At 35.7% G+C, this 26,190-nt stretch overlaps 1 protein-coding gene across 13 annotated transcripts in view; it reads right to left on the bottom strand.

The window, feature by feature from the left end:
- The window catches only part of LOC138175868 (semaphorin-3D), a 252,743-nt gene that overhangs the window by 26,451 nt on the left and 200,102 nt on the right, over window positions 1–26,190 (bottom strand). For all 13 annotated transcript variants that reach the window (XM_069106478.1, XM_069106485.1, XM_069106477.1 and 10 more), the window contains 3 exons: window positions 5,369–5,591; window positions 3,229–3,317; window positions 1,517–1,558 (listed from right to left, as the gene is read on the bottom strand). In XM_069106478.1, the coding sequence (XP_068962579.1) occupies window positions 1,517–1,558; window positions 3,229–3,317; window positions 5,369–5,591 (354 nt within the window). The remainder of the gene's footprint in view (window positions 1–1,516; window positions 1,559–3,228; window positions 3,318–5,368; window positions 5,592–26,190) is intronic.

Raw genomic sequence — 26,190 nt, 5'->3', positions numbered from 1 at the left:
TTCCTGCCCATTATAAAACACTTGTGAAGAAACACAAGGAAGAGTGAAAAAAACAGTCAATCACTTTCAACTCTGGCAGACCGGGTAGTTGGCAGGATGTCTATGGTAGTACAGGGACAGCATTCTGTAGAGCTAATGTAACATTGGAAGAAATTTAAGAAGGTCAAAAACCAGCTGCTAGACTGGAGGAATTAAGATGTCAAATTTTTCCTTGATAGTTGAAAATGTACATTGGTAGGTTATATCAAGTGCAGATGCCATAGGCAAATCTAATGATGAGAAGTATCTTTTCCCTTACATGGTTACTTCCATGTAAAAGGATCACAAAGAGCTTTATAAACTTTGTCCATGGAATTAACAAATCACTTCATTAGCTATTGGAGTGTTGATCTCTCTTGGGTACCGTGTAATAATAAGAGGATGTCAGAGTTCTGAACTAAGGCTGAAGAATATCAGATAAAAATTGAAACCTTCAAGGAGGTTGAGGAATCTGAGCAATAAAATCCTGATCTGGCTTCTGTGAGTTGTGAAAATTAACATATTGGGGTGGCTAGGTGGTGCAGTGAATAGAGCACTGGCCCTGGGGTCAGGAGGACCTGAGTTCAAATCTGGCCTCAGACACTTAACACAAAACTAGCTGTGTGACCTTCACTTAACCCCAATTGCCCCCACCTTCCCTCCTCCAAAAAGAAAAGAAAATTAACATACTTATTCTTTATAACTATAGAATGCTTTAGTCTGGCTCAGTTATCCTAGAAATAAGCGCTGGCATAACCATCATAGTTGCATTACAAAGCTATCACAGGAAAATGGTGGCTAATTGCCTACTTGGTTAGTAGTGTATATGTAGCACGTGTGTGTGATGATTCTCTTGAGCAAGAGGGACTAGTTTCCCTCTCTGGAATGATCTCAGAGTCAGAGCCTGGAGAAATAATCAATCTGTGACTTATTACTAACATTCATTTTCTTTGGACCAGTTAAGACAGGTCAAGACCACACCAGCATTATCCTAACTCTGATCCTAGACTCATAATCATTTAAGAGACTGGAGCAAGAGTAGTTAAAACTATTTTGTCTCACTTGAATCAACTAAGGCCTAGAGTAACATTCCAGAGAAGTAGGTAGTAAGTACCAGGTTTCAAAGATCATAAAATAATCCCTGTGGAGCCAGGGATTGTCACTGACCCCTACATAGGTCAGTGGGACCCTGACTAAGGAATTTTCAAGGACTCCATTTCAAGGGAAAATAGGACAGGAAATTTTCTTTTTTTCTTATTTGTAAAATGTAGAATTTCTACTAAAATTGGGGTAAACAATGGTTCATAATTAGATAAAAGAGAAAGACACTATGTACCAAAATCTTGTTCATCCCTTTCAAATGCATTGATTTTTTTACCCTCATTTAATTCAACCAAATTCATTGTCTACTATGTGCAGAGGCATCTCAGTAATTCAAAAAATCAGTCTTTGCTTAAAAAACATCTTATCTCCTCAATAAAATAAACATGGAACTTACTTGCTTCAAAGACATCTCCATATTCAAGATTAATGATGGATTCTGAAAAAAAGACGAGAGGGATTGATGAATATACTTACTATTATGTTTTCCCCTACTTTTAGCTAATCAATATGATATCAAATATCTATTAATTAATGGACTAAACTTCAAAATCCAGTTAATTCATTAACATGGAAAAGTAGAAATTGGCTAAATGTTTCAGTTTTTTTTTTGCTCCTGTCATATGTACAGTTTTTACTATCAGAATATTTTTTTTAAATCCTATAAGTAAAACTATTTTACTGTGATCACATAAGAAAATGTTCAACTATTAAACATTTCACTACTTTCTTGAAGACTTTTCTCCCCCAAATCTACTTTCCTTAATTATTTTTCACTTGAGATTGTATAAACAAATATCCCATAATTATTTATTGTTACCTATTAAACTTTTCAAGTTTGACCATTTTATTATATTTCATTTCCTATAGGTCTCCCTTAGCAAGTGGTCATGAATGACATTTATGACCTCTTAGGAACCACTTAAAGATTTTGGTTTTCTGGTTGAGGCAAGATAACAAGTCTAAGACTTTCACCACTGTTATCATCAAAATATAAATCTGGTCCTTTGGAACTCAACATGTTAATTAATTTAATCCCTTCATAGAAGAGGGTTTGGCCCTTTCTTGAAGTGTTATAGGTTTATGTGGAAATAGCCACTTTAAAAAAGTAAACACATTTATAGAAAGTACTATAGGTTCAAGGAAGAATAGCAAACACATTTAGATGATTAAAGAATGGTATATTTCTAAAGATTTGCTCTTATGTAGTCCCTCAGTGTAAGAAAATTAGATACATTTATTTTAAATCTTTCCTTAAGAGAAAAAATAAATAAAAATTCAGGTGGGACTAACAGTAACACAAAGACAATTTAGAACTGGTTTTTAAGATTCAGTTTCACTATTATAGTAAGGGGTCAACAGTATTGAAATGACAAAATTCCTAAAGATATATGGCAGCCTACTGTGTTTATAAGAATAAGTGAATGCTGTTATAACTTAAGTTTTCACAAGTGTACATATGTGTATGAATATACATATGTGCATGCACATCCATCTATCTTTCTATATATATATGTATATGTGATTTTGGAAGATAGTAGAAAATAGAAGGGCCTGGTGTGTTATGGTCCACTGGGTCATAAAGAATCAGATATGATTGAACAACTGAACAATATATGAGTGCCACACACATGTTATTTTATATATGTATATATACACATGTGTGTACATATACTCATATATACATACACATATACATGCATACAAGTACACACACATATATTCATTCCCCCCAGGGAAGAGGGGGATGAATGATTTGCAAACCCTCCTATAGTTTACTCCATTTCAATTTTTAAAAATGCAAAGTAAACTTTATATTTTAGAAAAGCATCTGGAAAGCTAAAGAGGTATTATTAGGCTTTAATCTGATATGATACTTCTGGCCCTGACTGTATTCTCAAAGAAAAAACAAAGAGAGGCATCCCTAGAAGTTCCCAATTTCATGGTATGAAACACAGGAAAGATAGTCCTTTTCTAAATATTAATTGTAATTGGCTCCCACAAGCTTTCTTTGGGGGGAGGGAGGATGTTTCAGAGTCTCCCTCTAGGGGTGGGTGGGAAGAGAGAATGGAAGACAGTGTCTCTAGGTCTTAAGAATTTGGATCTTACCTTGAATACCTGCAACTCCTCCAACACCACCTCTTCCATGTCCCACTTCTCCTTTGCAATGCTGACAACTTTTAGTATAGTTCCAATATCTAAAACAAAATATATCAATTAGGAACCTCTTTTTTTCTACTTTCTACCTTAAGTATTAACACATTTCTGTCTTCCGACTGCTCATATAACTTTTCTTTAAATATCTTCAAAGAATCTAGACAAAAATAAACAGAATATATGAGAAATGATGTATACAATGGCTTTCCTGCCAAAGTATTGGAAGTTTTCTGTTGTTCCTAAAAATAATACACACATGCAGGAAATGTTGAAAGACATGGTATTTTCAGTGTTCTTGATAATACAACTGTACATATCTGAGAAACTTGAACTTTTCTCATATATACCATAAAGGATAGAACACAGAACAAAAATGCCTCTCAGGATGTATTCATTAATGGGATGGCCATATAGGAATTGACAAATGCTTTTAAAATGTAATATTTACTCTTCATTCTTTTTAATGGAAAAAATCAGGATTGTTTCGCTAATAATCTTTTTTCTAAACCATTATCATGGCACAAAAATTCAATGACAATTACACTAACAAAGAGGGAAACAGATCATAGGTTTGGAGCCAGAAGGATCCAAAGAGGCCATCTTTTCTGCACTCTTCTTTTTCAGATGAGGAAACTGAGGCCCAGAGAATTTAAGTGATTTGTTCAAGCTCACATAGGTAGGAAACATCAGAGTTGGATTTTGAACTCAGGTCCTTTCAGGCTAAATCCAACACTCTTACCCACTGTATCACTGTGCCTTCTCTTTGTATTAGAATCTACTTTGGAGGTAGAAGAATGCATAACTACAATTCATTTAAGCTGTGTGCATTTGTTGCTGCTGCTGCCAGGAAAAGGATTGTATTTCCCTTTCCTTGAAATTATTGAGTTTACCTTGCAAAAAGATAATAAGGATAAAAAATAAAAGGAGGGGTAGCTAGGTGGCACAGTGAGTATGAGCGCCAGCCCCAGAGTCAGGAGGACCCAGGATTGATTCTGGCCTCAGATACTTAACACCCACACAAAATAACTGGCCGTGTAACCTTGGGCAAGTTACTTAACCCCAACTGCTTTAAAAAAAAAATTTAAAAAAATAAAAGGAAATCTTTGAAAAGATTAAAACATAAATGTACACAGAACCTTTCATAACAATTCCATGTGTTATTCTCTATTTCAGGAAGACAACAAAAGGGTATGTTGGTAAATAAACTGTGTGCTAATACATACACAACGGCTATACTATAATGACCTTGAAATGGGCAAACTTTTCTAGTTTTGCTTTTAACTTTTACTGATGTTTTAACGAAGTTGGACAAGGAATCTTTGAAATATCATTTTATATCCTCCTTTATAAATGTAAATACAAGGACGTGTGTTTCCAGTAGAGTGAGTTTCTTATTACTGTTAATTGTCTCACTTAAAACTATGTAGCTCCACCTGGTGGCTCTAGAATATTTTGGAACGTTAAGGTCTTGGGACTGAGGCTTAAAGAGTCAGGAGATATTTATGCAGCACAACTTTAAATATAACTTTTGTTAATTTAAATTTGAATATGAAGATTTATTAGACTTTTCAATCCAGTTATTCTTAAATTTCATTTCTCTAGAAAACATTCTAATCTGGATCTTCTCTAATTTTCTTTTCTTTTTTTTTCTTTCTTTTATTTTTTTCTGAGCCATAATATATATATTCACTTGAAATTTACTGATGTTTGAATTATGTGCTTTAAATCTATTCTGTCGTCAGATTCAACTTTTTAATCCACACTTTTATGGACTAATATTTGAGGTCCCTCAGTTCATAAATATTCATTAAATAGGCAATGTTTCTAGTATTTCTATATATCATTTCTATATCATACTTTCCATATCCCTTTCCAATTAATAATTAATCAGACATATGCATTGAAATTCTGAAGATGAAGATGAATTTAACAATAGGTATGATGTTGTTACCAAGTCATACTGAATGTTTTTCAGAGTCTTTTTGGGTCAAATGAGAAATAGGGCAATGTTCATTAGAGGTATTTCAGACCAAGGAAAATCCTTTCTTAACTTTTTTTTTGGATGATTTATTGTATTAAACTTCCGACTTACCTGTTCCTAGAAACATTACATCATATTGGCCATCTTCTGCAATAACGTGATCTACCACAATCTGTGTCAATCGGTAATCCACATTAATTCTAGTAAAGGTAGGTCCTCCAGCCACAGGGTACACAGATTTATACATCACAGGATGCCGTTTTATAAAGCTAATGACATCATCTGGAAAATCTCTAGTTGACTTAATCAATGGATCGTATGTTCTGCTTGGACACTGAAAAGAAAGGGGGTAAATGTATTAACTTCCCTCAACAATATATTTTACATAGTATAAAAATCATATTTAGTACTAGTCAGTGAGGTTTCTAAAACCTTAGAATTGTCATTGAAGAAACTGAGTTTAGCAAAATTCATCAGGAATGCTAAATGTATCCATAGTGAGCATTTACTATATCCAACTTTCATCCTTCATATAGATCTAAATTTATATCTTCTCTGATCACACTAAATATGTATAGATATATCCAAGTATGCAAATATACATACATGTATAAATGTTTGCATGGACTCACACAGACACATATATACCCATGCGTCTTTACAATTACTGGAACGGAGAAGGTTTATCAAGTTGTTTTGATCTAGATGGAAATGTTAGTGCACAAGTGCAGCATAGCTTTGTTTTTGGTTTATTTTCCTAATGTTAAAGGGCAACTTAAGTGTATCTGTTGGGTTTCTGAGATCACAAAGGTGCAAAGAGTTTTTCTGTTCTCCCTCTACCCCCTGACACACACACACACACAGACACACACACACACTTCTTGCTTCTTCTTCCCCTTCAGTTTTCACTGCTAGTCTATAAATTCTTTTAAAACTTAAAGGTTGATAATAAATGTTTTCTTTTTCTTCTAATTTTTAATTTCCTTTAAAAAAGCTTTAAATGTGTGACTTGCATAGTCAATTTTCTCATTTTTTCCCCAAATAACCTTATGTCTCTAAACACCTGGGTGCTTTATTGAAGGAATTTTTACTACAGTGAACAAAAACAGTATAAGGGGAAAAAGTCATTGATTTGGAGCCAGAGCTCAAGGCCTGACACAGCAACTTCTATTTACAGCTATGTGACTGCTGGCAAGTAACTCAGCCTTCTGAGTCTCAGAAAAAGTGCTCCCTATCTCATAAGATAGTTGTAGTGATCAAAATAATGCAAGTAAAGTGTTTTGTAAGTTGTGAAACATCCACACGGAAGGTCTTGCTCTTGGTTCTCTATAACAAAATGGAGACTACAGATTAGACCTATTCACCACTAGTCAAAGGAACAGGTACTTTATCAGAGATCAAGTTCTAATGATAAAGAGAGAAGCCACTTAACTTCTGGTATAGCCTATAAGCTTGGCAAGGACCTTAGGGATCACCCAGTCAGAATCATGGATTCTCAGTGTTGGAAATAAACTTGGAGTCTATTTGGTTCAATCTGTACCTTCCCACAGATCCCTTCTACCATTCCACTGGCCAGTAGTGAGGTGGTTTTTATGTCAGGAGAGTCCCACTACTTCATTTTGTAGATGAGGAAACTGAGGCTTAGGAAGATTAATTGACTTATTCAAGGATCAAATCTAGTGCTTCCCTGATTATCTCAGAAATAAACTAATAGGCTTAATAAACATCTAAACACAGAGCCATTTTTAGGCAAAATCTGGAAGTGGTTGTCCCACCCTGGTGACTTCTTCCAGGACACTAGTCTTTGCCTTATTACAAAGAACCTAGATTCTACTAGATATTTTAAGGTTAGGGCAACTTTATAAATTAATCTATCATAAAATTGTTGTTCAGTTGTGCCCAACTCCACATGACCTCATGGACTTTGTTCATGGGGTATTCTTGGCAAAGATAGCAGAGTGGTTTGCCATTTCCTTCTCCAGTGTGTCTTTATTTTATTTTTTTACAAATGAGGAATTGAGGGAAATGGGTTAAGTGACTTTCCCGGGGTCACACAATTAGTAAACATCTGAGGCCAGATTTTAATTCAGATCTTCCTGATTCCAGGCATTGTGCTCTATGCACTATACCCCCTACCTGCCCCAAAGCAAAGTAGTATTAGCTTAAAGTATTATCTTTCCTATGAGATATTTTGATTTTGATATAAAGCTGTAGAAGACCAAAAGGTGGTTTCAGTTTTGGTTTGGTAGAATGTTAGGCAAAATAACATAGAAATGATATTAAAAGAGATCTTCCTGGAATCTCAGAAATCCTGTCATATGGATAGTCTCACAGTTTGTTTATTTGTAAAACTGTCTGGTGAGCATATATGAAGCAGGAAAAAAAAAACAGATCTAGGCCCCCAGGTTATTTAAAAATATGTTTTCTTTTTGTTACTGATATGCTTCTGTACTTGAATTTCCACATATCTATGGACAGACAGATAAGTGAAATTTTATCAAAAAGCAACCTCATAGCTGTAATGAAAAAGAATTTAATGCAGCATTTCAATGTTGTGTAACTTATTGCCAAGTGAAAAAAAATAGAATATATAATAGATATCTAGATAACCTCAGAGTAACACAAACCTACCTGGATTCAAGTCTTGTCCCTAACATATATTAAACTATAGGATCATGGGCAAGTAACAACCTCTCACTGTCCTGGAAAATTATCTGAGACTCTTGGTCCTAGACAAGTGGCCTATTTGCATTGGTAGAAAGACTTCCACAACAGTGAAGGAAAGGTGAAGAAAAATAAAAATTAAAAAAATTATCCTTTTATAATATTAAAACCAAATCAACTTCTAAATAATAACCTCCCTGAAATTAAAATGTTACTTTGAGAGATATGTCAAATTAGTATTATTTACCTGTTTTTTTAAAGGGGAAAAGGCAATTTAAATGGAAGTGTAATCTAAAAGGAAAAATAGCAATAGGAAAAGTTGGCTAAAGATTTTATTTTCATCTATTTTAAATAAATTAGAAAGTTCACCCTTGAAATGAAAGCTTTCCTATTAATGTGGATAAAATACAATTTCAGTTGATTGGATGAGGAATATAACTTTGTTTTTAACCGATGGAACTTTATTTCTGAAGTCATTTTTTGAAGTGCTCTGGATAATGGCACCAGGAGCAGTAGAAAAAACCTTATGCTGCCCCCAAGAGGACCAAAAAAGTAATCTGGAAAATTTCCAATTCACCTCTCTGTGTCTAAGGAATTGCTTTCTTTTGAGTTTGTAACAAATCCATTTTAAAAGTAAGTCTACACTGCCCTCTGCTGGTGATAATTAGGACAGCTAAACTAAATGGTGTTGCTTTTGAGAGCCTCTTAGTAGGCAGGTAACAATTTAGTAAATGGCTGTTTTCTTGGTGATTAGGTCACATTTTTGTCCGAAAGCACTTTTCTTTCAATACTTAATTTATTAAAATAAATATGTTGTGTCTGGGGGACATAAGTGTTCATATATAAGTATACTGCAGGTGAGAATAATTAAACCTGTTTTGCCTCTTCTGGGAGTAACTGTAGAGTTAAAATATAATTATGTTAAATCCTTTGCAGACTTCTAAAGTGTGATATGAGTGGCAATCAATGTTTTTGTTATTATTCTTTATTCACATGTCCCATCAGTAAGTCTCTCCAAATTACTGCTGAATTCCACTTCTCAGACAGTTTTATGCCCACATAATATGTAGAACACTTTATTTTTTTATTATTATTTTTAAAATTTTTTTTAAAGCAATTGGGGTTAAGTTACACGGTTACACGGCCAGTTATTTTTGTGTGGGTGCTGAGTATCTGAGGCCGGAACCGATCCCAGGTCTCCTGACACAGGCCGACGCTCTTACTCACTGCACCACCTGGCCGCCCCTATAGAACTCCACTTTAAAAGATTCTCACTAGATGGAAAAATAATAATGTATGCTTTAGTGCAAAGATGAATGTTATACTTTTACATGTAACCTTTTACAAAGAAGGATAAGAGAGAACTGGGGAAAATTTTCATTTTCTGTTGCTTCAATTATTCAAGTCATTGGGGAAACTGAGAATAATAATCTACATCAAAGTTAAAACATCCAACTTCACAGGGTGATATCCTTGCTTGAAGGAGTGGGGAAGGTTTAGTAAGGTGACCACTGGTTTGGAAATTGCTCTGTGTTACAAATTCTGCCTATGCCTAGAGAAAGTTAATTCATCTATTGTCTCACTCTGGGTCTAGGATATTCCCATAGGACAGAGGGATGGGAGCACAATAAAGTGTGGGACTTTGAATTCTATTTTCTGGTAGAAGGGAAGCTGAAAATTGTGGAAGAACCAGTCAAAAGGGGGAGGAAGTACTGCAAGCCACAAGTGGTACTGAAAATAACCATAAAATCTGTAAGAATAGAGGATTCTGTTAGGCAAGGAGAGGAGGTGCGAAGAAAACTTAAGGTCTGAATTTTTCAATTTCGGACCTTCTATCAAAGATTTAGAGCTTGAAGAGACTTCAGAGGCTATATGCTCCAATTTCATTTTAAAAGAGGAGGAAACTGAGTCCAAGAGAGGTTGTGACTTGCCTAATAAAAATAATATTAATAGCTATCACTTTGTCTTATATAATTATATATTTAAATAAATATAATATTTGTGTACAGGTTATATATAATTTATATAATTGCATATAACAATGAGGAAAGAATGCTCACCATTCTCATTTATCTACCTCCTGATTTTCCTCAAGTCCCAATCTCTTTCAATTCTAGTCCCTTCCCTGTTTGATTATTGACTATTTATTCAATATATAGTTTGTACATTGTTACCAGCATGCTGTCTCCTCATTAGATTGTGAGTTCCTCAAGGGCAAGGGATATATTCTCATCAATCAGAACAATACCTGGCACATAGTAGGTGCTGAATGAGTGTTTTCTGACTATTATATCATATCATTTATCCACACAACTCTTTGAGTTAACTGCTGTTATACTTTGCAGAGGAGAAAACTGAGGCTGGAAAGGTTAAGTAACTTGCTAAGGGCCACGTGATTAGAAAGTGTCTGAATTAGGATTTGAACACAGGTCTTCCTGACTCCATGTCCAGTGCTCTCTTCTCTATGCTAATCTAGCTGCCTCAGGATCATATAGGTGGATCTGAATGCTGCTTATCTTACTCTAAAGTAAAGCTCTTTTTACTATACCAAGCTTCCTTCAAATCTATATGCAAGGAAGAACCTTAAAGTCAGGATTTCTGTAAACTAATTCCACTTAGCTTTCCTTGTAGTTTATTAGGAAACTCCTTAATATCCCAAAATAACACACACACACAAACACATACTCTCTAAAGAGAAGGCAAAAGAAAGAAAAAGTCCAAGTTCTTTTCCTTATCAATGGTGTTTACTGGGGAAGATGGGCCAAAGGTAACGTATAAAAAATGTAAAGTGAGGGGCCACATTGGGTTAAGCAATGAAAAACATGGGGTCCTGGGAATGCAATATTCCCTGCCATATTGCACAAGGACAAAAAAATGAAATTCAGTTTATATAATCAAAAACATAGAACACTTTATAACTGTAAGGCAATTTTTCATATACAAACATGACTGGACCAGGCCATGGAGGAGAACTCAAGAAAGGGAAAAGTCCTCAGCTAAGAACCAGCCCGTAAAGTCAGTAGTGTCTCTTTCTGTCCTTCATTTCCATAGCATATCATGCCTTCCCACTAAGCATTTTATACAGATTAAATCAGATTAAAATGAACACAGGGGAAAGAATTTACAAAACATGTAACCTGAGAAAAGTGGGAAGTCTCAACATTTGTCTTGGTGAAGATGGGAGAAAGTAAGAATAAATATATTTACTGTTTACTATACACACACACATATATACACAAACATACACTCATATATGTATAAGTGTGTATATGAATACATGTATATGAGCCTCAGGCTTTTTGTTTTGTTTGTTTTCTCCAATTAACAGAACTGTTCTAAGTCCCTCAGTAAGTACTCAAAAGTCTGATGACAACAAAGGAAAGTAGTTGGGAGATTAGTTGAGCCCTCAGAAGGCCTCTGATAAGACAGTGGCCTAATTGCATATCCATGTTGTTTGACATTTTTTTTTTTCAGGGATTATCATACACATCTATTTGTGCTGATCCAGATACACCATCCATTCCCACTCAAGACCAAGGGCAGGAGTTTGAAAAATGTCTAGTCAGAGTAAGAGGTTCTAAAATAAACCAAATCTAAATGAATTCATTAGCATCCATTCTCCCCAACTTTGAACTACTTAGCTATACTTAGTTCAACAAATCTCTCTCTTGCACTTGCACATACACGAAGACATCAGGTTGTTTGAAATCAATATTCATGGTAAAAGAAACACTAGAAATGATGTCCTCTTTTACAGTTTTTTTTTGAAAGTCATGCTGCTTTTGATGTCTATTTGCTAGGCTCAAAGTTACACCTCCTGCATCATAATTTACTGGGATGTATTTTTTTTAAGCACTCAACTAGACATATCAAAGTTTGAAATTCTTCCCCCTCTTTCATCGTTTCTGGATGTTAGCTTACAGCTGAGTCTAGCTGGATCAATGTTGGACAAGTACCCTATATTTAGTGGATTAGGTTGAAACTCAAAGTGGGTACAGAACTCAATGAATACAGAGTTCAATCCCCAATTACAGGCTACACATTCCAGTTCAGTTAAAAGACAATGCATTAGGGCTTATACTTTAGGGTGTATTTCCTGCAACATGGTTGGCTATCATTAATATCAAAGGGAAGGCAGAAAGGCTTTTGTATATTGCAATTAAAAAAAAAAAACCTGCACCTCTCTTAGCCCGCAAGACTGGATTTTTCAGACACAGGCAAAACACAGACACATTTACAACAATATCCTGATCACTTAGCCGCAGACTTTCACATAAGCTTTACAAATGCTTGAAACATTTTAAGTATCAGAAAGTCTACCCCAATGAATGCAAGAAACTCTTAGCAACGTTCTGGGTAAAATGATTCCTTCCATTGTTCATCATCATCAACAACAACAAATGTTTATTGTAAAAGAAATACAAAAGACAGTTGGGGAAGAAATTTGTTAGAATCTAGTTGATTCTTAGAAAAGAATCTGCTTTGAAAATACACTTTCTTTGGGGCGGCCAGGTAGCACAGTGAGTAAGAGCACCGGCTCCAGTGTCAGACTGACCTGGAGATCGAATCCCGGGCTCAGACACTTAGCACCCACCCAGAAACACCTGGCCATGTACCCTTCAGCAAGTTACTTAACCCCGATTGCTTAAAAAAAAAAAAAAAAGAAAATACACTTTCTCTAAATGTGAGCTTTACACTCTGCCCAAATGTGGCCAAGCTCTTTACCCTCTGTGTCATTCTCTGGATGCCTGCACCAGCTATTCTGTTCTATTCTTTGCTTAGGCTTTCACAATATACAATGTGATTTCACAAAGTTTGCCCCCTGGGTATACTGTGAACTAAGTGATGTTATTTTAGTTCACTGAAACCAATGGAATTTTTGCCTTGGTGTCACATAGTGAGGCTCCTCTTTTTGACTTTAAGGATTCCTTTAAATATTCCACGAAGGAGCTGTGACAAAGATGATAATGAGAAACATTAAACAAGAGAATTAAAAGGCCCACAACTAAAAAATCCAGTAATTTTATTTAATATTGAGAAACACACGCAAATTTCCCCTTATTGAAACTCTCTTTCCGGTGCTAAAAATGTAATATTTATCTTCTTGAATAGACCTGTGCTTTTTCTCTGACTAAATGTATTATACACTACTTTTCTGCCTTCAGTTCACCAACATGTTGTGACTTTCCCTACTTCAACTTCAATGAATTTAACTAATAAATGATAGAAATTATCTACTTTTCTGAAAACTATGTTGAAAACTGGAATAAGATTTGAGTCCCTGAGAAGAGAACTGAGAATAAAGAAAATGTGCAAAATATGTAAGTATCTTTTTGGAACTATTAAAGCCAGGCAGAGGAGAATAAGAAGAAACACCACCTGTACAGATCAATGCTGTGAATAAGTGGGCAAACCCCAAAGAAATAAATAGTACCCATGCTGCTATCTAACATGGCTGGCAGCCGCAGCTAGTGAGGTGTGATGCTATTTTGTTTGGCAGATGTATATGTTTGCATAGGCACTTTTAATAGAGACTTTGAGAAGCAATGGATAAGAGGAGAAAAAAAAAAATGGATGTTATCCAGTCAGAGAATTTTGCCCTTTGGCATTACAACAGACAGATGTTTAAAGTTTCCTCCAAGCACTTTTTTTTTTTTTTTGGTTACTCTGCAGGTTTGAGTTGTCTTTTAAACTAATCAGAGGGGATGACTTATGTGAAGGGAGGCATGGAACAATTAGTGGCTGAAACACACTCTTACCTTGGCAACCTGGCATGAAAGTAAAAACAACAAAATAAATTTGATCCACTCTGACATGGGAGTGAATACAAATATGACAGTATTACTATAATCTCTCTGAACGATAAGTGCTGAAGTGAGAGACTCAGCCTGAAATACCAGGGATTTTAAATAAGGGATGATATATATCAAAGGGGGAGTGTGGTCTAAGGGAAGGAGCACCCAACAAGAAATCAGGATGCCTGAGTTAGAGCTCCAGATGCAACAATTGTGGGCTATTTTATTCTGGAAACAGAAAAAAAAAAGTTTATATTTCTTCTCTCACAGCACTGTTGGGAGGGAAGTATTTTCTCAACCCTTAAAGTACAATATAAATCTAGGGTATTTTTATTATCTATAGAGATACAAAACTTGGCCCAGTTACTTGAGCTAGTGGGTGTCAGTTTTTAGATAGAAGGGCCTGGATTAGATCTCTTGAGGCTCCTTCCAGCTCCAACATTCTAAGAAATAGAAGAAAATACCAAATCTATGAAATCTATGAATTTGAGCTCTTAAAAAATGTATGATAAACACTCTTGTAAAAATTGGCATCTTGCTGGTGTATAGCCACATGGAAACGGTAAAGATTGGAACACAACATCAGGATTGGAGATTGAGGCAGTTAATTGTTAAATTTAGGACTAAAATCACCTCGTGAATTTGGAGTTATTACAAAGAAACAGAATGATATTCATTAAGGAAGGGTGCAAGGTAGCAAAAACAATGAGTGAGGAAAAAACAAACCATACCAATCAAGAAATAAATAGAATATATATATATACATATATGTAAACAGTAAAGAAAAATTATTTCAGCTAGCAAAAACACAATTAAGAAGGGTTTATCAAAATTATTTTTTTTTTTGAGCACCACCCATAATTTTATTGGTATAGAAAATTCATACTGAAGTTCTCTTGACCAATGAAGACTGGCACTTGGTCTATAATCTGGGAATGTGTGGGGTACTGAAAGGCAAGGAGACTTGCATGAGGTCCCATAGCCATTAGGTGTCAGAGATGGGTCTTAAGGTCAGGTTATATGTACTGGAGCCATGATTCAAATGCAGACCATTTGACTCCAGACTAAGTACTGTAGCAATACACCATAAAAATGACATCAGATTGTGGAAAGCCCTAAATGCCATGCTAAGGAGTTTAAACTTTACTTGTTAGGTAACAGGGAGCCATGGAAGAGTTTTGAATAGAAGAAAGGCAGATCAGATCTATGCATTGAGAAGATTGGTCTTCTGTGGTGTCAACATTAGATTAGAGGAAGAAAAAAGCAATGACAGGAAGACCTATGTTAGTTGAATGTAATAAGATGGAAATTGGGGCTCATACTAGAATGGGGGTACTGGGAATGGAGTAGGAGGGGTCAGATGTGAGATATTTCAGATGTGGAAGAGACAGGACTTGGTAAATGAATTGAGAGAAGAGGAGAGGGAGACAGAGAAGACAATGATAACACCAAATCTTCAAACGTGGATGAATAGTGGTACCATTCATTCACATTGGAAGATTTGGAATTTGGGAGGAAGAAGAGAAAAGCTGTAATGAGATTAGTTTGTGACAAGCAGAATTTAAGGTGCTGGTGGGACAACCAGATAGAGATAGTCTATAGGCAACTGGAAATTTTGGCCTAGAGTCTGAGGCAAGACTAAAGGTAGCGTCAAGTCACTGATGTAGAAAGTAGTCTTTGAAACTGTAGGATTGGGTAGAAATGTCAAAGGTGACATGGAGAAGGAAAAAAGGCCACTGGAACAATCTGTTCCTGGTACTAAAATCATAGTAACATTCTCTGTATGCATTTTTTCTTTCATCACCTACCTAAAATATGTTACACAGCACATTTCTGCCTTTAGCTTTCCAACAACTTGTGATTTCTCTGACTTCATTTTATAGAAAACAGTGGTATTCTGGTAAATAATTAACTGATTCTCAAAAAAATGTTCACAGGACACATTTTTAAGTTTAATTTGAATTATTGATATTTTCTCCATCACTTTCTTTTTTCTTTTTTAATTTTAATTTATTTATTTGCTTTTTATGGAGGGGAGAGGGCAGGGCAATTGGGGTTAAGTGACTTGCCCAAGGTCACATGGCTAGTTTTTGTGTTAAGTGTCTGAGGCTGGATTTGAACTCAAGTCATCCTGACTCCAGGGCTGGTGCTCTATTCACTCTGCCACCTAGTCGCCCCCTCTATCACTTTCTTAAATCTAGGAAATCAACAACAAAAATTAAGCCCTAATTTAGAGCCTATAACCAAAGTATATATATTCCCGCTGGAAATTTAACAGTTAGCTCCTCTCATGAAGTCAGTTTGAGCTGGTTCTGGCATACTCCTGGAGAAAACCCACCTAAGGTGTTTTTAGGGATAGCTAGTAAAATGTGGTATCACAGAAGACAAGTAAGAAAATGGTAATCCTCAAATAATCCAGAAAGAAAGATGAGAATTGAAAAGGTCTAATTGATTAGACCAGGGGTGGGGAAACCTGTGACCTTGATGCCTCATGTGGCCCTCTACGTCCTCAAATGAGGCCCTTTGACTGAACCCAAACTTCGTGATTCAGTCAAAGTGTACCAAGAGGGCCACACATGACCTTGAGGCCACAGGTACCCCACCCCTGGATTAGCCAAGAAGTCACTGATGATGTTTGGCAGAACATTTGTAGTAATGTAATCACAAAAATTCTTAGAAGAAGCATCAGTGGCTATATATTCCAACCCCTTTATTTTATTGATGAGGAAATAGAAGCTCAGGGAGGGTAAGCGTAAAGTCCCACAGGTAGGAAACATAAGGGATGAGATTTAAACACAGGTTCTCTGATTCCAGAGCATGTACTCCTTCCATTATTCCATGCTGTAGGGTTGAAATGACAATGTGTGGTGAAGAAGTTAAAGCAGGGGATATAGCAAACATTTTGAGAAGCTTATAGACAATTTGCTGGGCAGTTTTGAAGTGCCAAGGATAGGGCTTTTTTTTTTTAGGGACTTAGAAGACCTGAGCATTTTTACAGATAGATATTCACATACTACTTATTTCCCTACCTCAACCAGGCTAGAAGGATAGCAGCCACTCCCTCTGATCCCACTGTGGATCTTCACAGAAGGTTGCATCTATCCTGCTCCCCACGTGGGCTGCTTTGCCCCTGGTTAGGCAGTAATTCTGGAGGGTCTGTCATATTGATGCCAAACAGTACTGACACATGATGTGTTTTAGCCTTACAGCTCAGAACACTTGAGCTTAAGATGAGAATTGAAGGCTTCAGCCTTCCCGAAAGCAGGGATTACAGCACTTCACCCTAACAACACTAACATTTCCTTTCAAAGGAAATCCACAACATGACCAAAGTAGAATTTTTTTTGCTTGTGCATGTGTTTGCCTTTTGTTTTTCTTTTCTTTTAAATGAGGGGAAGTGGGAAGGAGAGAAAATGAATTCTTATTAATTAAAAAGAAAAAGAAAGAAAATCCACATATTTTGATCTGATGTGTTGACAATAACTTAAGTGGATTCATAAACTCACAGAATTTTAGAGCTGCAAGAGATCTTAGAAATCATCTAGTTTGTGCTCTCTCACTTTATATATGGGGAAATTGAGGCACAGGGAGGTGAGGGGATTCACCCTATCATAGCTAGTTAGTAACAGATCTGAATAGTTTACTACACCAGTCAATTATTCCACTGTTGTTGTCCAGTCATTCAGTTGCATCTGACTTTTTGCAATCCCTTGGACTTTTGTCCCTGGGGTTTTTATGACAAAGATACTGGAGGGATTTGCCATTTCCTTCTCCAGTGTGTTCCCATTTTACAGATTAGAACTGAGGCAAATAGGGATTAAGGAACTTGGGTCACACAGTCAGTAAGTGTCTGAGGACCGATCTCAACTCGGATCTTTCCTGACTCCAAGTCTGGTGCTATATTCACTGTAAAACCTAGCTGCCCCTAACTGCCATAATGCCCTTTAAATCTTTTTTATATTCAACAAACATATTTGTCTAGGAGAAGAATAGTGGTTAGTGTGCTGGCATCAAAATCAGGAATACTGGGTTCACATTCCTCCTCTGACATGCATAAACAATGCGCTGCTGGGCAAATTACTTAATTCCCAGTGCTCTAGGCAAGTCTTTAAGATTCTAAGCCACAGAGGAGGTGCGGATCTGCTTTGGGAGACTGATTTTCTTCATCTGGAAGTTCCTTATACCAAGGAAAATTACATATCCATTGCTTGTACCCATCTCTATACTGTGTCTGCTTTGTGCAGGGCAACTATTTAGGTGCTTAGGAATAAAAAGACAAAAACGAACAATGATTCCTTCCCCCAAGGAGCTTATTGTGGAGTATGTGTAGGGGAAGAGTACTGTACATAGAAAAGTAAATACCTGATAATTTGAGAAAGAGATAACACTGATAACTAGGGGTATCAGGAAAGGCTTCAGGTAGGAGCTGGCTCTTAAATATAGCCTTGAAGGAAATCAAATAATAAACGTATAAAGCATTTGCAAATCCTAAAGCACTACATACATGCTTTTCTTGTTATAATAAAAATAATGCTAACTATTATAACAACAAATAGCACAATTCTTATTATGATTAGCTGAGTATTCCAAGAAGTAGAAGGAAGAATGCAGTGCATTAAGGCATGGGGAACAGCCAGCACATGGAGAGAAAGGAAAGAATATTAAATTTAGAAACAAAAAGTAGGTCAGTTGGGGAGGAACACAGAACTTGGAAAGGGAAATAAATTGGAATAAGGTATGACCTATTGCTCTGACCCAAAGCTCTGTTTTTATACAGACAGGGCTAAATCTTGGGATATTCTTTGACTCCTACCCAGGATCATCCCTGGGAACATCAGAATGTAGCTCATGTCTAGGTCTTCCCAGAAAAGTCAAAAGGCTCTCTCTAACTCCCTTGCAAGTGTTCAGGCTAACATGTAATACTGAATAGGCTTATTCTATCTGCTAAAGCTTATAAAACTGAGAGTATCCAAATCCATGCATAGTCAAAACAAGACTCTTTCCTTTCCTGGTGGGCCTCAGATGTCCCCAGAGTCCAGTAAAATTCCTTCCAGATTCATCTTATTACCTTGGGACTGAGATGCCCACCATCCAAAAATAGGAGAAACAGAGCCAATTCTTTTCTCTAGCGGACCCGCCCCTCCCACTCTTCCTACACTTGTATGGTCCTCTAGACATAAAGTTGAACTCCGTGGAGTTGAGGGAATTCAAAATATTGAATAAATATAAGTATTGGCTAAATCCCTGTCAACATAGGGATGGAGAGAAGCTGCAAAGAAACAAAAAAAAAAAATGAAACATTAACATGAATCTTTTTTCCTTTCCAAACATGACTTGGTCTGAGTTTTCCAGCAGGCTGGTTTGCTTTTTTTTAACCTGTACTTTCTTTGGCTTCTACGCTTGAAATAAGCCACTGCTCATTTGCTGCTTCCTTGTTTTTTCTTAGGGCTTGCTAATACCACTAACCAACTGGAACAACCACTGGGGCAGGAAACAGTGAAAGAAGTCAGGATGAGGTTGAAAAATAGAACTCTCAACAGACATTCGAGGGAAAGAGTTGGAGTTTGAACACTAGAGGGCAGAGTGATCATTTCAAGAGGACCACATCCTCAGGAATGCTTCCTGGAAGACAGGCTTGGCATTGTAATGGAATGACATCATGGTAATGCTGAGAGTTTATGTTCAACACAGTGTGACATAGGAAGTGCGGCCTTTTATCACAACTTGAAAACCCAAGTGATCCAAGCATCCTCAACACTGCAGTATTTATTTAACTGCAGTGATACCATGAACAGCTGTGACTTCAGTGCTGGGCTTAACAAGGGACCACAGACAAATACTAATTATACTTCTAGGGAAAGATGGTTCCAATAGGTTATTCAAATTAGTTTGCTAATAAGTTCATTGAGTTGCAGTGGTGGATCATTTGTATAGTAATCACATTACCCTGGTGAATTTTCTCAGCCAAAATTTGTTTCCCTGGATAACAGTTAGTAAATAATGAAATTTCATAGTTCTGCCCTTACTTGCCCATAGAATAGACTGGTATCTAGACTACTTGCCTCTAGGCAGGTATTATTAGCACTTTAAACAACATGGATACTGATTATAATCATGGCTGAATGCAAAAGTTCAGAAAAGGGAGTTAGGAAGAGACTCATAGCCTCATAACCCTAAATTTCACTGACACAGCAATTTAAAAGACAAGGATGTGACAGAATATGGCCCAGAAACTGTTTGTTTGTTTTTAAAGGAAGTTGATAGAACATTTTTTTTTCTCATGGGACAGTGCTAGTCTTCACAATGAGGAATCCTAACAAAGCGTAAGAGAGTCAAAAAGCTTTGGGACACCCTTTGGGAACTGCTGCTGACGCAAAAAAATGGACCTTGTTATTGAATTTGGTGACCAGTAATTAGAGATGATACAATCCTAAAGATACAAAATTCCTTCACGTGGGGTAGAGGTGGCTGCATTCTCAGAGCATAAGCCAATGAAGTACTAGTCCTGGTAGGTACTATCAAGTTAGAAAATAGGCCCTGGAATGGATTGTAAGGCTAATGTCCTATTAGCAGCCTAGCTAAGTTTGAAGTGACTCATCCTTGGGGGCTTGTCTACCAAGTTTTGATTTTTTGTTGTTGCTGTTGCTGTTATGTTTTCCCCAAAGCGAGACAGCTAACTAATTAGTGTCTGAGGCAGGATTTGAAACTGTCTCCCTGAATCCAAATCTCTTTTCCTATCTTCTATACTATATTCCTGTCAAATAAGTAGTTAACAATGTATAGCAAGCAAACCACTTACACTGATTAAATGTGACTACTGTACAGTTAAGAACTATGTAGTAGAAACTGCACTAAGGGTGGGAAACAGTTCACCTTTTGTTTTACTCCTGCCTCTAGCTAACCAGTTGTGTGATACTACCTGTCACTTTAACTCTAAAAGCCTCAATTTATTCATCAAGAAAATGAAAGGAGTTTGAAGAAGGTCCTTTCCAATGCTAACATTCTATGATCCTATAAATGTTATCACTGGGAGGGAGTATGGCAATGAACTTGGAATGCTTTGAAGGGATTTTATTGCATTTCTTTTGTTTTAATAAATTGCCAGAATGATTTGTATCTGTAGGCTTATCTCCTGCAAATCTGCACAAGGGAATTGCTGACTTAATTTTCATATGCCCATTTCTCCTCATCTATCATACATCCATCTATTCCTCAATGTACATATATAAAAACACATATATGCCCACTTGTGTATGACAGGTGATTATTTCCAAATTAGAATTTGGAAAAGCATATCATAAATGCAATTATTCAAAAATGTCTTTCTCATTCTCCCCAGAAGGTATTTCAAATCTTCTCTTCTTCCCTCAACCTCAAGTACCCTCATACTTCCTCTTCTCTCTCAATTGAGGACCTTGTCTATTCATTTCCCCCCAGAATCCCTTGACATCCTTTCCCACTTTATTGTCATGTCTCCTAGTCTCTGACAAAGAAGTGACCCTTCCCCTGGTCAAGATAAACTCTTCTATGCTCTTTCTCCAAAATGTTAAACATCTGTCTCAAATATTCAGCCTCTCTCTATGTATTAATTTCTTCCATATTGTCTTCAAAAATGGATGTGGCATTTTTACCCTAAAATAAATGCAAAAATATACAAACAAATAAAACCCTTCACTAGATCATACCATCCCTCAAGTTATCATCCTATATCTCTCTTCCCTTTCTCAGAAAAACTCCTTGAAAGAGCTGTCTATTCTTCCTCCACTTCTCACTTCTCAGCCCTTTGCAATTAGGTTTTTAGCCTCATTCAGCTATTTCCCCCAATGGTACCAATGATCTCTTTGTTACTAAATCTCATGGTCTTTTCTCATCTTCCTTAATCTATCTGTTACATTTGACAATATTGACCACTTTCTTCTCTCTACACTCTCTATTCACTTGGGCTTTTGGACAATGCCTGGCATATACTAAGCACTTTTGAAGTGCATACTGATTGACATTTAATGTCAATGTACCCAAATATCCTAGATCCGAGGTGTCAAATATATGGTCTGGCATATACCTACACTATCTTCAAGTACAGCCTACACCAGATTAAAAGGCAACTGGGAAATACCTAGCAAAATAAAGAAAAATACAATAAAACATAGATAATATCACATCTTAAAAACTAAGTCAATATAGGGGTGCAGGTATCATTATGTATGAATTAGTGGTCACTGTTTCTATTTGTTTGACACCACTGCCTTTGATCATGCATAACAAGCTGTCTACAGTGTGATCACTGTCCCTTGGATATCTTGCCCTCTGACCTGCTGCTGTCACTCCCTATCCACCCCTACTTTCCAATAGGATTCAAATCAATACTATCATTATTGCTGTAGGGGGCATGATACTTGGATGCCCTTTAATCACATCTTTGTAACTCTATAGATCAAAAGTCTCTTTTCAGGCCCTACACATTTTGTGTTCCCATTTTAGTATGTAAACTCCTTGAGGATAGGGGATGTATCATTTTTTCTATTTGAATTTCATGTACTTAGGCTTGGCTTGCAGTTGTTCACTTAACTAGATTTTTAAAAAATCATTTATTCATACACAGTAAAAAAACTCAAGGAGATCAAAATCCTCTATTAGTCAAAAGTAAAACAAACAGAGCAAATTTTTAATACAAAGACTATTTGGTAGTACAAAATCCTACAAGGGGAAGACAAAATTTTTCTTCTTAGCTATCAAGAACAAAAGAAAAAATCCTTTTCTATGGAATCTTCCCTCATGGAGACATTTTGATTACAGAACATTTTTAAAGGACTTGCTCAAAAAAAAAAAAAAGAGAGAAGAGAAAGAAATATTGATATCCCCACAATTTTTTTTTCAGAAGCAAGAATATAAGGAGTGTAATGGAACTTTCTAAATGATCTCCACTAAAGACAATGGGCATATGAATGATCCTGTTGTTTCTTATGCCTATCCTTACTGGCTTCAAACTTTCTAGGAGATTTAATTTTCAGGCCTGATCTGAAAAAAAAAAATTGCATAATTTTTCTTTCTCTTGGATTAAATTATAGGGACATTAGCATTTATTGGTTTGGTATTTTTATGTAATATAAATATTTTATGTTTGGGCTACTCAGTAGTCAGGAATTAGGTATTGAATATTGAATGGCACTTTTTTTGAGAGAACATTCAACATTTAATAAAGTCATTTTTTTTCAAGTTCACTTGTTTAAGTTTCAAACAAGTGGCTACAGACTATCAGGGAGAGTTATGGAAAGCATTAGTTTGTCTTTGAGCCTCACAAAATATTCACAACTTTAAGGCATGGACAGGAAAAGTGGTGATAACGATCAGTGCTGACAGGATCTCTAGAGCATACGGTTTCTCACAACACACATGCTAGTTGTAATTGGAATGTAATGTGATCTCTCCATCAGGACCCAGTTGTTTTGATCATTAATTTCATTTTCAAGGCAAATTACAGGATGCAGCTACTGTATCTACATATTTAAACTACTTTTGAGGTAATTAACTAGAAAATCCAGACCCCAAACAGTCTCTCTCCTGAAACATCTAGACATTTGAAAGGAGCGTCCTCACATGACACAGTTCTTTTTCACATACATGTGTAAAAACAGTATTAGGATGAGGCAACTTATGCTGAAACCTAAAACTTTAGTAGTATTAATTTTATTTTTTTTTCCTTTCAGAAAAAGGTAGGTTCCCTTTTCCCCTTCCCACAAATCATTATCTCAAGATCGATTTACTCTTTTGCTTTTAAACAAATGAAACCTCACATATGATTTTAAAACAAGAGAATAATATAATAACATCTGATTCAACATTTTAGGGTAGTGATGTTTTAAAATGTTATTTAAAAAAGGAAAATCTGGGCATTGTCATCATTGAAAAATTCTAAATTCTTAAGAATATAATAATGAAGACTTTCCACCTACTGTGGGGTTAATGAATGAGGTCCAGATTTTACATTGTGAATTTATAAAGCACAAAATGGAAACAGTTGTTAAAAGGAGTTCCTTAAATAAGTGATCTGTTCAAAAGCAGAATGGAAATGGACCTCAAGAAGCCTGGCTGATGAGCTGCCAAAGGTGAAGATGAATTGTCCATTTCCCCATAACTTTAATGGCACCACCATTCTTTCAATCACTTACATGTCTAACTCTGGTGCCATCCTTTACTCCTCACTCTTCCTAAAACCATAAATCTAATTAGCTGTCAAATATTATTACTCCTATCTCCACAAAATTTCTCCAACCACCCCCTTTCTCTTTGTCCTCACAATCATTACCCTAATTTATGCCCTCATTACTTCTTACTAGGCTATTTCAACAATTTTTTTTTAATTTTCTGTGTCTCAAGTAAGGCCCTACTCTATCATCCCTATAACTCTTAAAATAATTTTCCATATATCAGTCAACAAATTAAATGATAAAGGAATTATTAAGGGCCTACTATGTGCCAGACACTCAGGTCATTGCTCTGCTCAACAAATTCTAATGGCTCCTTATTATCTCTAGTAGCAAATAAAAACTCCTTTTTTGGGTATTTAAATCCTTTTACAAGCAAGATCCAACCTATATTTTCAGACTTTTTATAAGTTATTTCCCTTCTTATATGCTATGGTTTAGTCAGTCTGGCTTCTTACTCTTCTTCATGCATGATACTTCATTTCCTTTCTTTTTACCTTTTCCACCATTCCTGAAACACATGGAGTTTTTATTTTCATCCATGATTCAACTCCAGGATCTTTAGAAATTATTTCCTGATCCTCCAGCTGGAAGTACTATCTTTCTCAAATTACCCTTTGTCTATTTTACATATATTTTGTATATACCTGTACAGATATATGTATATGTAATACTAATGTAGATAGATACATATATATACATATACATGTATACATACATCCACATCTATATATAAAAACTCTCCTGATATACTGTAAAGTTCTTTGAGAAGAGGGAATAGTTAACTTTTGTCTCTATATCCCCAATGTATATCATATGATAGGTGATTAATAAATAACTGTTGATTGGTTAACTGAATTATATTAAATGGTCTGTAACATTTGTTTAAAAATAAAAGAATGAAACTATAAAGGAATTTTTGCAGCAAGTTTCTCTGATAAAACCCTAATTCTTCAAATATATAGGGAACTGAACCAAATTTATAAAAATAAGAATCATTCCCCAATTGATAAATGGTCAAAGGAGATGAAGAAGTTTTGAGAAGAAGAAATCAAAGCTATCAATAGTCATATAAAAATGCTCTACATCAGTTTTGCTTAGAGAAATGCAAAATAAAACAACTCCAAGATACATCATACCTATCAGATTGGCTAATATGACAAAGAAGGAAGAGGGAGATGTGGAAAAAAAAAATGGGACACAAATGAACTGTTGGTAGGACTGTGAATTAGTCCAATCATTCTGGAGAACAATTTGGAACTATGCACAAAGAGTTATAAAATTGTGCATACCCTTTGACCCAGCAATATCAGTACTAGATCTCTACCACAAAGAGATGAAAGGAAAAGGAAAAGGACCTATCTGTACAGAAATATTTATAGCAGCTCTTTTTGAGATGGCAAAGAACTGGGAATTGAGGAGAAAACTATCAATTGGGGAATGGCTAAACAAGTTGTAGTATATAACTGCGATGGGATACTATTGTATTATAAGAAATGACAAGCCAGATGTTTCAGAAAAACCTGGGAAAGAACTATGAAATCATGCAAAAAGAAGAGAGCAGAACCAGGAGAACACTGTACACACAGCAACATTGTAAGAAAGATCAACTGTGAAAAATTTAGCTATTCTGATCAAAGCAATGATTCAAGACAATTCAAAAGAACACATGATGAAAAATGCTATCCACCTCCAGAGAGAAAATTAATGAACTCAAAATGAAGAATGAAGAAAACTTTTTTACTTTATTTTTTTTCTGTTTTCTTTTGTAACATTGCTAATATGGACATATATTTTGCATGACTTCACACATATAACTGATATCAAGTTTCTTGCCTTCTTGAGGAAGGGGGAGCAGTGGGAAAGAGGAAGACAATTTGGAACTCAGAATTTCTTTTTAAAGATTATTAAAAATTTTACATGTAATTGGGTAATATTTAATAAAATATATTAAAAATAAAATTGAGATTATTTGAAAATGTCTAGATATCAATTCTCTTTTTTATTTCATCCATGAAGGTACTAAACATATAATCATTTGTCCCTCTTTCCATTTCTCTTGGAGGGGGGAGAGATAATCAAGATGAAGTTTAATATAAAAACAGATTAGTATCAAGGAAGGTGCCAATGAGGAATTATTCTGGTTTGACTCTGTCTTTACAAATAAGAGTTTATTTCTCTATAATTTTTTATATAAAAATGAAAAATTATAGTTATCTAATCCTCCAAATGAAAGGATCAGTCTCTTCCTTGACACATGAATATATAT

This window comes from Petaurus breviceps, unplaced genomic scaffold, assembly GCF_028583685.1.
Source record: "Petaurus breviceps papuanus isolate PSGF00001 unplaced genomic scaffold, PetGlider_PUasm1.0 79, whole genome shotgun sequence".
Taxonomy (NCBI): domain Eukaryota; kingdom Metazoa; phylum Chordata; class Mammalia; order Diprotodontia; family Petauridae; genus Petaurus; species Petaurus breviceps.
Note: the sequence above shows the minus strand (reverse complement) of the source record. Positions and strands in the feature narration are given on the sequence as shown.